The sequence below is a fragment of the Fusarium musae genome, chromosome 2 (assembly GCF_019915245.1).
Source record: "Fusarium musae strain F31 chromosome 2, whole genome shotgun sequence".
NCBI classification, from domain to species: domain Eukaryota; kingdom Fungi; phylum Ascomycota; class Sordariomycetes; order Hypocreales; family Nectriaceae; genus Fusarium; species Fusarium musae.
In genome coordinates, this window is record NC_058388.1 from 2198907 (window position 1) to 2211733 (window position 12827).

General features: G+C 50.0%; 6 protein-coding genes across 6 annotated transcripts; 2 read left to right on the forward strand and 4 right to left on the reverse strand.

The window, feature by feature from the left end:
• Positions 1-96: 96 nt before the first annotated feature.
• J7337_002618 (uncharacterized protein) lies at positions 97-1242 on the forward strand (the record flags this gene model as incomplete). Its single annotated transcript, XM_044820345.1, has 1 exon — positions 97-1242. The coding sequence occupies one exon, from the start codon at positions 97-99 to the stop codon at positions 1240-1242; it is 1146 nt and encodes a 381-aa protein (XP_044684645.1).
• Positions 1243-2029: 787 nt separating this feature from the next.
• Positions 2030-2597, reverse strand: PEX4 (E2 ubiquitin-protein ligase peroxin 4; the record flags this gene model as incomplete). The annotated part of the gene is made up of 2 exons (XM_044820346.1): positions 2030-2355; positions 2405-2597. 2 exons carry the CDS (start codon positions 2595-2597, stop codon positions 2030-2032), a joined length of 519 nt encoding a protein of 172 aa, XP_044684646.1.
• A 680-nt stretch (positions 2598-3277) lies between these two features.
• J7337_002620 (uncharacterized protein) lies at positions 3278-4968 on the reverse strand (the record flags this gene model as incomplete). Its single annotated transcript, XM_044820347.1, has 2 exons — positions 3278-4437; positions 4497-4968. The coding sequence occupies 2 exons, from the start codon at positions 4966-4968 to the stop codon at positions 3278-3280; spliced, it is 1632 nt and encodes a 543-aa protein (XP_044684647.1).
• A 2897-nt stretch (positions 4969-7865) lies between these two features.
• Positions 7866-10013, reverse strand: J7337_002621 (uncharacterized protein; the record flags this gene model as incomplete). Its single annotated transcript, XM_044820348.1, has 1 exon — positions 7866-10013. One exon carries the CDS (start codon positions 10011-10013, stop codon positions 7866-7868), a length of 2148 nt encoding a protein of 715 aa, XP_044684648.1.
• Positions 10014-10642: 629 nt separating this feature from the next.
• On the forward strand, positions 10643-11393 carry J7337_002622 (uncharacterized protein; the record flags this gene model as incomplete). The annotated part of the gene is made up of 3 exons (XM_044820349.1): positions 10643-10708; positions 10774-11008; positions 11065-11393. The coding sequence occupies 3 exons, from the start codon at positions 10643-10645 to the stop codon at positions 11391-11393; spliced, it is 630 nt and encodes a 209-aa protein (XP_044684649.1).
• Positions 11394-11801: 408 nt separating this feature from the next.
• On the reverse strand, positions 11802-12798 carry J7337_002623 (uncharacterized protein; the record flags this gene model as incomplete). Its single annotated transcript, XM_044820350.1, has 3 exons — positions 11802-12153; positions 12204-12517; positions 12568-12798. 3 exons carry the CDS (start codon positions 12796-12798, stop codon positions 11802-11804), a joined length of 897 nt encoding a protein of 298 aa, XP_044684650.1.
• Positions 12799-12827: the final 29 nt, after the last annotated feature.

The following is a 12827-nucleotide window of genomic DNA, read 5'->3' on the forward strand; positions in this document are numbered from 1 at the left end:
TTGATGCCCTCGACTTCCTCGCGATAGCTGGTGCTGTCGCATTCTCTGGCATACTCGAATACTTCGCTGCATTTCAGGCGCATTAACACAGCTCTCATGGCCCGACCCATGGGGGCGGTTCGTCTCAAGAAGACGAATCCCTTGACACTCGCGCTTGGAGCGATCCTGTGCATCTTCATCATCGTCTTCCTCGTCTCCCCGTCGGGCAAATCCGCAACCGCTCGCCGATTCGAGTCCATAACTGCAGAACATCATCTCTCGCCGCCGACTTCACCGTACCGAAAGTCAAAATCCCGATCTGGCGTACCGCTCAAGCCACCACCGGTTGTGCACTACAACCTTAACAATGTCACCATTACGACTTCGCCCATCGCGAACCGAGAAAATGTCCTCATCTTGACCCCCATGTCTCGATTCTATCCCGGCTACTGGGACAATCTTTTGCGCCTGACCTATCCTCATGAACTTATCACGTTGGGGTTCATCCTACCCAAGACCAAGGAGGGCAACCAAGCCACCACCGAACTCCAAGAACACATCCACAAGACACAGAAGCATGGCCGTGAGGGTGACAGATTCAAGAGCATCATCATTCTTCGTCAAGATTTTGATCCTGCCATCGTGTCGCAGGATGAAGCCGAGCGCCACAAGCTTAAAAACCAGAAGGCCCGTCGCGAAGTTATGTCCAAGGCCCGGAATTCACTACTGTTCACGACTCTCGGACCCGATACCTCCTGGGTCCTGTGGCTAGATGCCGACATCATCGAGACTCCTACAACCCTGATCCAGGATCTCGCCTCGTTTGATAAGCCGCTCATTGTCCCAAACTGCTTCCAGCGATATTACGACGAGGAACATAAGCAAATGGCCGAGCGGCCATACGATTTTAACAGCTGGCAAGACAGCGAAACAGCGCTGGCACTCGCTGCCAAGATGGGACCCGACGAAATTCTTCTCGAGGGCTACGCTGAAATGCCAACATACCGAATGCTTATGGCATACCTGGCTGTCGAGGGCGGTGACCGTAATCTGGTCATCCCACTTGATGGAGTTGGAGGTACTGCCCTTCTAGTCAAGGCAGATGTGCATCGCGATGGTGCCATGTTCCCTCCCTTCCCCTTCTACCATCTTATTGAGACTGAGGGATTCGCCAAAATGGCTAAGCGATTAGGCTGGCAACCATACGGCCTGCCCAATTACAAGGTCAGTCATTTCTCCGCTACAATGAACACCTGGCACTAATGACTTTCTACGACAGGTCTATCACTATAACGAATAACGTTGCCACGCCGTCACGAGGGCAACATGATCCATCCCCTTTGACGGGCCCTGTTTTCTGGTTCCTATGCCAAGAAGACAAGCATGCTGCTCTGGGATTAGGGCCTTGAGTAGTTGCTTAATACACATTGTTGGGCAAATTCACGATTCACTTTGGGCGGGTACAGGTCATGGCGTTAATAGTGCATCCTCTGAACATTTATTCTAAAACAGAGGGGAATGGAAGCCTTGTTGCCCGAAGAAAAAAAGACAAAGACAAAGAAAAAGAAAAAGAAAAGAAAGAAAAGAAAAAATATCGCAATAGCTTCAGGGAAGATATCGTGCCTTGCTAAAGATATGCATATTGTATTGGCGTACAAATTTCCGTAAGAACATTCGGGCATTCATTGCAGAGCGAATGTGGAGGAAGAATCATGGAATACCTAGGTACCTTAGATCGGCATCTGCGAGTGCGCGTGTTGAGCTGTTCAAATACAAGTTTTGAGGAAATTCTCAAATAAGTTGTCCTCTCGTGGATGTTGTTGCTCAAATTGAGTTCGTATTTGCAATATTATTACTGAGAATCATGCGATACCGCTCGAACAATAAATTCATGAACATCCGTAAACCCAATCTGACATCCAACATCCTACCCTAACACCTAGGTATATCAATGAACTTCCCATTCGAATCAAAACTCTATAATGCACTCCTTGAATTCAAGCGCACCCACCATCTTCAACCGGTGCAAATTCCACAGGTAGCCAACATTTCAAGGCCCCTCATATCGCCCATCAGAATCCCGACACCAAAACTCGACTAGCTTCCTCGTACCAAGCACATCACCGGAACGTAACAGGGCCGCAACATCCACGTTGAGTGGGCTATCAGTCTCAGGGCAGCCCAGCAACATGCGCACGGCTCGAACACACTCCAAGACACTATACGCAGGTGTCCATGCGTCCTTGAGCAGGTCGAGGCAGATCTCGCCAGTTTGAAGGGCAATATTCGGGTGAACAATGGGAGTGACGAACGTCATCTTTGGTGGTGCGAGGGGGTAAGTCGATGGGATAGAAATATTGATGAGCCAGCGCCCCTCTGCAAGATGTTAGTAGGTGAAGATGGCAAGATCAAAAGTTGAGCTGACCATCGTAGCCGTGGCCTATATCTCGTCCATTGATGACGGACTCCCACTCCATCAAGTCACCCTCGTTGACTGGCCCAAGACGTTCGATACCCTTCTCTTCCTTTTGCTCAGTGCTCCATGTATCCAGCTCCTTTATCAGTCGTCGACTTGCGCTTCGCGACGCAGCGGCTGAGTTTGATGACGAAGGTGGCATTGCTTTGGCTGAATGCGATATCAGGGCCAAGCAAGAGTGATGACGCGGTGAGTAATTTATACACGTTATGAGTTCAAAGGGTATGGGTGAGACACTTGAAGATGGAGTTGGGGTTGGGGATGTGGACGAATTTACAGCTGCCTGGTCTGGGGTCGTGGCTTATTTCGTCACGTTTAAGCTGTTGAGCTGGGCTCCCCTCGGCATGCCCAGCTGGCGACTTATTACAGGGGTACCTAAGTCGGCCAGAGCCGAGGGATGCTCTCATGGACCCCGTGGGTACTTGTCTGGCCTCCACGGACTGTCCAACTTTAGGTACCTGGGAGGCTAGCCCACGTAGGTAAGGACTAGACCTAGGTACTAGGCCCCTGGCTCCGGACTATCTAGTATACCTACCTACCTAGTAGGTAAGGTAGGTATCCGTACACCCAAACTGCCAGGGCAGCTCAACGGGCCTGTGGCTGGGGCAGCGTGGCTCAATCTTCGTTTCTAACGGCCCCTTTCATGTGAAAATGCTTTTTTACACAATGTCGTGAACTTGGCCATGCTCAACAACGAAGATTTAAGAGATGGACATACATTAGCCCGGCAAAACTCATTGATAGTCTACAAATACTAAATAGAGACGTGGACTTTCTGGAACAGGGGGATAATTTTCTCCTTTAGTCTAGCATTATAGCTCTTTACTTTTTCCTTCGCCCACCATTCGCCGCAGGCTTTCGCTTGGACGTGGATGATGAAGCAGAAGTACGAGGCGGATTTCTCCTGACTGGCTCGGGCTTAGAAGGCTCAGGAGACGATTCCTCAACGACAATCTGAGCTCCACTGCCAACATCATCACTAGATGTCGTCTCTACTGATGCTTCTCTTTCCTCATCAGACTCATCCTCGCTCTCGCTCTGTTCCTCGCTTGACCCGTTGATTTGACGAGATCCCCGTGATGAACGCTGAGCCCCTGAGAATTGTCTCCATGATCCAGCTGGACTAGAGGCCTGGGCGCCTGGAACCTGGAACTGGAAGGGATCGAGGGGAGCTTGACTCGAGTTCCTACCCCGACGAACAATCACTGAGCTATCAGAAGGCTGACGGCTATTAGAAGGGGCCCTCACTCGACTTTGAGGTCTTTGCGACGAGGTCCCTGAGCGTGGTCGGCCGGCTGTCGCTGGCGGTGGGAAATAGCCCATGGAAGGTCGCGACGGACGGTCTTGATCCTCGGCAAGGTTGCTGTTAGAAGATTGCCGGGCTCGCGACTGTGTGCGTGGTTGACTAGAGACTGTGGGTGCTTTCTTTTTGCGCGATGACGGCTCCAGCTGGGTAAGAGGCACAGCGACTCGCTGGTCTTTACGCTTCTTGCCGCTCTTCTTCTTCTTCGCTGCCTCGTCTCTCTTTCGTCGTCGCTCCAGGGCACCCATCTCTTCCTCATTGAGATCAACATCTGTTCTTCCTTTGGCCTTTGCACGCTCGATTCTGTGCATTGCCGACTGGACCAGTGCTTCCTCCCGATCACGAACAGCCAGTTCGGCAAGATACTGTTCAAACTCCTCATCCTCACTGCTCTCACTGTCATCCTCCGAGTCCTCCGAATCCTGATAATCACCCCTTCGTACCAAGCCCCGTTCTCGATTACCCAAATCTATTCCCGTAAAACGAAGAGAATCGCTAGCAAAGCGGGTGCCTGAGCTGGCACCAACACCTCGTGCATCCTCGTCCGAATCCAACTCCTCCACACGAACGTCTCTTCCTTGACGTCCGCGAGACGCAGAGTCCCCGTCTGTTCTCCTCCGACTGCGCCTCGATGGTCTTCCCCATTGGGGCGCGAATTCGGGAGATTGCGGCCGACCACCTAGACCGCCTCCCCGGAAAAAGCCTCATCGATGGGCTTGTCCAAAAATGCAGCGTGACCGAGGATGGTCACGCCAGATGCGCCAATGAGCCAGAGCAGGGTAGTGAAAGGTGAAGCAATCAGACCCAGAGGAACGGCGACGCAAACGAGTGCAGTATAAAGCTGCGAACAAGAAGCACGGAAAGTGCCAATCTCGAGATCGTGGCCATCGAGCTTGCCAATGAACCACATGCCGACAACTACAAGGATGATGTCGAAGAGCAGCAACCAGTTTGTGAGCAGGGCGTAAATGCTCAGCATAACGAAGATAACAGCATAGTTGCTGGAATAGTGGCTCAAGTTGTAGTTGACGCGCGACTGCATCTCGACAAAGTTGGCAGGCTTGGAGAGACGCTTGAAGTCGAGAAACTCGCCGACGGGTCGCAAGTTGGAGAAGCGTCCGCTGAGGGGGCCAGATCGAAGGCCCTGAAAGCGATCGCCGAAGTTGAGGCGGGACGTTATAACGTCGAGAGGGATCTGGATGCGAGACATGATGGCTGGTTCGTGCAGTGAATTCTCGTAGAAAGGGGTTGATGTTGTTGGCGTGGAAAGAGTATAGACGTGGATGCTTTTATGGCCTCGAAGTGTAGGCAACAGAATTATTGATCCGGACGAGTGACGAAAGCCAATGCGTGTTCAATGTCAAAGAATGGATACTCTGGTGAGGAGCTGAGTGAGGAAATCAGAAGTTAGCGCAACGAAAGTGATAAAGAATGCGGGTTCAGGCAGCAGAGAAAAATTGAGGACAAGTTGGCAGGAAGAAATAACACATGTTAAGGGGATGGGATACGAGGCGCAGGCTAATCAAAGGGGAGGCCACAAGCTGACGAAAAGGATAACTTTGGTATCTGGGTAAAAAAGGGGGTAAACATACCGAGACGCAGTTTTATCAGCGAATTCGAAAAGGCTTTGAGTCCAAGAATGAACGGAATGTTGCAAGATTGATTGCACTGCGATGCTGGGAGAAGGGGTAGTTTATAGGTAGGTAGGTAGGTAAGGTCGGAATACTACAACATCCAGTGATGATAAACTGGTACTGTCCAGATTACCGATAAGATTGGCTGTCTTTTTTAGGGGACAACTCTTTTTTTCTCCGAGACGTGATTTGCTAGAGGGACGCGTCTCCTGTTAGCTTTGACTTCCAGGCTTCAGGGGGCAGGGCCAGAACTGACTGATCTCCACAACTGAAGGGATATCTCAAAAAAAGGTACGTACCTCGGACTGGGATCTGCCCCAGAGGTGAAGGTGAAGGATGAGGCGGTGATGGAAGGAATTCGATATGTACGAAATATTCGGTCAGGGAGATGAACCAGTAAAGGTTGCTGATCTCCAGCCAGTTTCAAACCGGGCTAGCAGCCCGCAACAATGCCTCTCCCTTCCGAAAGAGAGAGAGAGAGGCTCGGCGAGTATATTTGAGCTCAACTATTGTCGTCTTCTCCTCTCCAACCCAAACAGATGAGGTTTTATTGGAGGAGGGCCATATCAATGACTGACCTAGAAGAGAAGAAGGAGGGAAAGGGAGAGGAAAGACGAGGGAAGAAGAAAACTAAATACAAAGGCTACCTACCTTACTACCTATGCCTAGGTAGCTCCGCATTTTTCTTGCTTCACTCTTAGGTTGATACCTTACCTTACCATGAAATACCCAGGAATAAAAATAAACAAACAAAAGAGCCCAATCACGCACGACACGATCAGCATTGGATCGAAATGCACACCGCAATCCTCTCTTCTTTACTCTTCGGCTGGGATCCGATGGGGACTTGGCCATTCCGGGAGCTTGCTTGCTTGTAGCTCGTACAGCGAAAAACCGGGTTGTAACCTTTTTCTTCCTGCTAAAGTACTGTCCTCTCCAAACAACGCAACGTGCAGAGCAGAGCAGAGTAGAGCAGAGCAGAGAGGGGCCTCACGCTTATGCACGCGACACCAGTTGCAGCAAGCCAAGTGGAAGACGAGGCGTCACCGCTACTGATGTGTGCCTCAGCATCTTTCTCGTTGTTCCTCCGGATGAGAAGAACTAGGTACCTAACTAGGTAGTACCTAGACCAAGTTTTCTGGCAAGTTGGTCTGGATTATTGTCAAGTTTTTTTTTTTTTTTTTTTTTTTTTTTTTTTTTTTTTTTTTTTTTTTTTTTTTTTTTTTTTTTTTTTTTTTTTTTTTTTTACATTATTATTATCTAGTACTTGATACACACAAATGACTGGGATACTCGTCTAAAGTAACACAAGGCATTCATCATTCTATCAGCCTGTGAGAGGGGGTACCTAGGTACCCAGGTTTTACAGACGGATACCATAATTGTATGCAACACAACTCAGGCCATATCAGTCAGACCAGCCCGCTTCCGCAGAATTGGATCTCTCTCCATTGTATCGTTACACGATCCAACCATCATGATCCACGATCTATCTGTAGATCCACCCAGTGCATGCCACTCTGCCACTCCAACCTCGAAGCTCCATTGAAAACCGTTCCGAGCTGCCCAAGCCACCTCTACCTTACTTTTCCATGTACTATGTACTATGTACTATGTATCGTCCTAGCTCTCCAATGTTGATCGAAAGATTGAGACTAACTTTGAGGTTTTTGGCATGTGTAAGTCGACATTGGATCACAACGAAAGAGAGAGAGAGAGAGAAAAAACCAATCCCGTGAGACTAGTAATTCCTGCAAGTTACAACCTACTTAGCCTAGAGACCCATCTACGGAGTAGGTACTGACACCTAGCCTCCCAGACCTTGTCAGATCCTTCATCTGGACTTGCTCCTAGCAATGTACGGAGAGGCCATCAATCCATTGCCGACCTCCGTACCCCCGTACCCCCGGACCGCTTCCTTGGCTTGTCTCCAAATCGGCCTGAAGCCGAACCGTTCTAGTTAGGCCATTCAACCCCCTCCCCTCCACGAGAACTGATCACCGTTGCATGAGTGACCGCCATCTGAGATGAGAATCAGGATGAGATCCTTTTCCTTCCGAACTCGAGGCCATAATAAAGTATGCAAAGATTACGACAAGATCAAAATCAGCATATGTCATCATGAACTTTTCTCATGCCATAAAAGAATATGCCGATTTCTTACTTTTTACACCGGCCATACGTCAAAATATCATATTTTAGGATATATGTAAACTAAGTAATGAGCAATGCGGATGTTATGCTGCTATCATGATAAGGCATGAAATATTCGGCAACATGCCCAAAGTTAATGCCTCACTTATATCTAATATGTTCTTCTTCCAGCAGCTGTATTGAGCTTGTCCAAACAACGCTCGCTATGCCTGTCTCTATGGCCTTGCCGCGCAACGATATGGGGTATATTTATGAATCGCCAAACACAAATGAACATGACAAAGGAGAGAGAGAAAACACGTTCGACCACCTTAAACGCTCACACCTCAAAAAAGTAATCCTCATCAAGACCATCCCGGCTCGGTATCACTCCAGCTCCGGGCTCCGGGCCGTCAAATGCTGTGTCCATTCGGACATTCAATAGTCGGATTTTGAGCCCATACTCGCTCACCAGATTCACAAGCTTGTTGGTCTCCGCAGTTATGGGTGCTTGGTTCAGTAGCATCAAGAGTCCGTCCAGCCATTCCGAGGCCAGGCTGTGGCTCAGTGGCCACAAAGTAAAGATGGGCTGCTCCTTGCTGTCCGTTCCCCTTGCCGCCTCCATTGCGTTTACGAAACTGTAGACGGTGATCTTGGTTGTTGTCTTGGGAGTTGCATCCTTGCCCATCAAATCACTCATGGTGCTCCGGGTGTCTTCGTTGGGTGCCGAAACATTGGATACAACAGAGCTGATAGTACTGAGATCAACCTTTTCACCCAATGAATCCAAGCTGGGCGCCGTTATTGTCTTTTCCTCGAAGTCGGCGTAGTGGAGATACCGTCGGTTATGAGAGAGTTTTGCATATCGCCAAGGGGTAGGTGTGAATAGTCTGTGCTTCACTGCACCATTGTCACGCTTAGGCGTCGGCTTTGAGAACCAAGATCCTTGTAGAAGACATCGAATTCGCTGCTCCTTGACGAATTGCAGAGCCTCTTGTTTCAGCTCTTCTCTCACTTGTTGTAGGTGCTGACCCCATGTGCTCTCAAACGACATTTCCAACAGGCCCATTTGCTGCTCCCGCAGTCGCGGTACATCGTACTCCTGCATCTCTTCTTCCACCTCGGCCACATCCTTGGTCCTTGTAGCTCCTCCGACGACGCAGTCGATCAGAATTCTAATCAGCTCGACCACCTTTTCAAAGTCGCCCTGTTCCGCGCCAGTGAGTTTCCAGACACGGAAAAAGGCGTACAAGCCGGCAGTGTGTAGCCGAGACCACTGGAGCAGCAAGGGCCTAAATAATCTGTCGTGATCTTTGGCCTCCAATAACTGGTAGCCCCTAACATCATCCAGATCCGTCTTGTCCACGTCGAAGTGGTCGTACAGTATCATCGTCACAGCGAAACTGGCCCTGGCCACGGGGCAGCGCTCAGATGTAGGCTTCCCTGCCTGCTCGAGCAGCAGCTTCTGAAAGCCATCCTCATTTCTGCGGACATAGTCGGTCAGGTCCATCATACCCAAGAAGCCAGTCATATCGAATTCCTGTGCCGGACTTTCTGTCTCGAATCCTAGTCTCCTCCACTTTTCGGGGTTGTGACGCCTGCTGCCCTTCTTCCCTGGAACCTCGTGCGACTCTTGTCCCGGGGAATGTCCGTTTACATGAGCTCGATCCGGTGCACTCGCCAGATGCAGCCCCTTGAGAGCTCTTCGGTGCTCCGGTCGCTCAAGATCAACATCGACTTCGCGCCACTTTCTCAATAGAATTTTGGTCAGCGTTTGAAACTCCAGCATGGGATGCGCCAGGTCCTGAAGCGCAGAACTCTGCATGAGCCTGTGAACCGCTTTGATAAGCCCCAAGTCTTGTAGCCGCTTGATGAACTTGGCCCAATCCTCTCCTGAACCTGCGTTGGCCTTTCCACCATTTGCTGCACTCTCGCCCGATACGGCGTCTCGGATCAGGGCATTGATCAACATCAGTGCATTGGCACACAGGGCATGATCTGCGCTCTGCAGCTGCTGTATAACCAGCTCGAAGAAGTTTGGGTGCACAGCCACAGCGGGTTTCAGGGCGCGGAAGCCAAAGGTTCCTGGTGTTCGGTTCGCGGCATCACTTTGGTTGGTAGACTGGGAATGACCAACAAGTGCGACCAAGATGGACATGGCTCCTCTGAGGATGTTGACCAAAGGGTTTGTAACAATCAATTCGACGACACGTTCGACGAGATCGCTTGCGGTTGGGCCCTCAAAGATATCCCATCCCATATCAACTTCCAACAATCGGGTAAGACTCTGAAGAGAGTATGCGAGGGTGTTGCCAGCAGATGTCATGATGAGTCGGCGGAGGACGACTAGGCCGCCCGAGGATATGAAAACATCGGCAAATGCTGGATCATTAATCGAGTTTTGCAGTTTAAATACTGCCATCTTGCGCGAAGCATCTTCATCACTCGCCATTCGCGCCAGCAGCGCGGGGATGTCTGCTTGATCCATGGTCAAGGTATTGGTCCTTTAGGTAAACAAACAGAGAGGGGACAGCAAAGACCTTATAATGTTGCTATCATTGCCTGGTGATGCATATCAACAAAACAATTGTATGTGTTTCATATATAAGTTCGGCGATCAGACTGTAGGTATGTCGTATGGTTGAGAGTACAGGAGCAGGAGATCACTTTGGCTGCGATCGCGTTTCGTCCCCTTAACCTTAACGAAGGAACCAAACAAAGACCCTGTCGAAATTAAACCAATTGCCAGAAACTGTTTGGGGAAGCTCTCCACACTAAAACTTGGGCTTTGGCCTCTCGGAGCTCTTCAGGAGAGGCTTGCGTCTCAGGCTGGTGAGAAGGCTTGGAAGGGTATTGAATCAACCCTGTCAGAAGAATGGCGCTAGCTTTTAGTCAGGTGTTGCTTGTAAATCTCTGGCGAGCACCTCAGGCTTATCAAGCCACAGAATGGAAGGCTGGAGTCTTCCATGGCACGTGAGAAGGTACGTACCTGGGTAGCTAGACAAGCATCTTGGACGCCTCCAATTGATTTCCATACCTATTCGATCTCAAATCCTTTCCAAGCCTTCATCAACTTGCTGTCGCCTCATTTGTCTATTGTCCACCAGAACCGCAACAATGGCCAATTTTCTTGCCTCAATCTTCGGTACAGAACTTGACAAGGTCAACTGCTCTTTCTACTTCGTAAGTTCCTGAAACGCGTCTTAGTCGCAAGTCCATGATTACTGACTCTCTCCGCGCTTACGCAGAAAATCGGTGCTTGCCGCCATGGCGATCGCTGCTCGCGAAAACATGTCAAGCCTTCCTACAGCCAGACGATCCTGATGCCGAACCTCTACCAGAACCCGGCTTACGATCCTAAAAATCGAATGAATCCGTCTCAACTGCAGAACCACTTCGACGCCTTCTACGAGGATATCTGGTGTGAGCTTTGCAAATACGGCGAATTGGAGGAGCTTGTTGTTTGTGACAACAACAATGATCGTAAGTCGTCCTCTTGCCCAAGCTCTCTGTAGTTTTCCGACGCTAACTTTGAATAGACTTGATTGGCAACGTCTACGCTCGCTTCAAGTACGAAGAGTCAGCCCAGAAGGCTTGCGATGAGCTCAACAGTCGATGGTATGCCGCGCGCCCGATATACTGTGAATTAAGCCCTGTCACCGACTTCCGCGAGGCTTGTTGCCGACTTAACTCTGGAGAAGGTTGCGTTCGAGGAGGCTTCTGCAACTTCATTCACAGAAAGAACCCTAGCGAAGAACTCGATCGCGATCTGACTTTGAGCACAAAGAAGTGGCTAAAGGAGCGTGGCCGCGATGAGAAGAGCGCGTCTCGCTCACCTACGCCTGAACCCGCAAGACGTCGCTACTAGCGGCTTGCGTACTGGTGCTGAGTGGTGAAGGGCCTTCGGTGGGAAGAAATGCAATACGGATGGCACGGTCACGGCGTTATAGGGGCTGGGGATTTATTCTAATAGTTTTTATGTAAGGATTCATGGGCGATTCAACCATTACGGATACCCCTCCCTTCATCAAATATATCTCAAAAAGTATATTGCAGTAGTCACCTGGCGGAGGCCGGTGTTGAAACCCTTCTGACTCTTTGTAAACCCACGGAGAATGCAAAACCCCGTGTATAACTAATTCCGATGCGCGCCGATGTTGATGTAGCCTGCCTGTCCCCTGCTTCCGTCTTAGTCCAACTGTTCCAAGGCAAAGCCAGTCCTCACTGCCTCGTCCCGTATCTAAGAGATAACCACTGTTCGTTTCTTCATCGCGTTTTATTGTTGTGTGGCAGACGGTAGATCCTTTTTCAGGTCGTTTGTGAAGTCAATCAGCGGTCCGTCGGCTTTCTTTCCCGTGGAGCTGAGCAAGCCTTGGATTTCAGATTGTTTTGTTCCTTGTTCAGCAGCAGGGGTCTGATCCGGCTTAGCAGGAGGAGGTATCTCGTCAAAGTTGATGAGGTTATCGTCGATATGATTCTCTACCGGTTGAGCTGATGCCGTTTGCGCAGGCTTGGCAGACGGGCTGTGCGGTGGGATGACGTTTCGTTGGTTCGACTTTTGTCCTTTGACGATGGGATAGATTGCCATAATTTGCTCGGCTTGCTTCTCGGGCGTCGCAGCATGGTCACTTGATACGAGTTAGTGAAATGCCAAATACGTAGGTGTGCCAGTACTTACATATTGGCGTTAATAACCCATTCCAGATCTTCTTCGCCTTCTTCCAGTCCACCGGGGCCACCTTGAACTCTCCTGAATAGTCGTGGGTGCCACTCGATGTTTTCCTGTGCTCGTTGGGCAGCTTCTTCACGTTGTCGGTCTTCGATCTTTGTCTTCTCATCTGTGGCAAGTTCATGGTTGCGGTCCTTGACAGCTCTAGCCGTCTTGTCCCACAGTCGCTGAGACTCTCGTTCCTCTTGCTCCTCGATTGGTCGCACAGTTGGTGGCGAGGGCTTCGATCTCAGAGCGTTGAAGAACATCTCTCGGTGGCCAGTCTAATAATATCAGCTAAAAATGAGCTTGTCTTGTAAATAGGCGTACCAACCGTCATGTCTTTGATGTACATCTCCTCGCTCCAGAGGCCAGAGAGCTCGAACAAGACCTCGCCAGTGCTCTCCCGCTTGATCACTCCGCCAATGGCATTATAAGTACCGCCGACCCAGCCTTTTGTTTTGAAGTCGACATCAGCAACCAGGTCGAGTTCAGGGCATCGGACAAAGCTATGATCGCCAAGCTCGTACTTCATTTTGCCAAACAGAATGCCTCGGGCATACATGTTGGGTTGGGTGAGAATACTGCATCCTG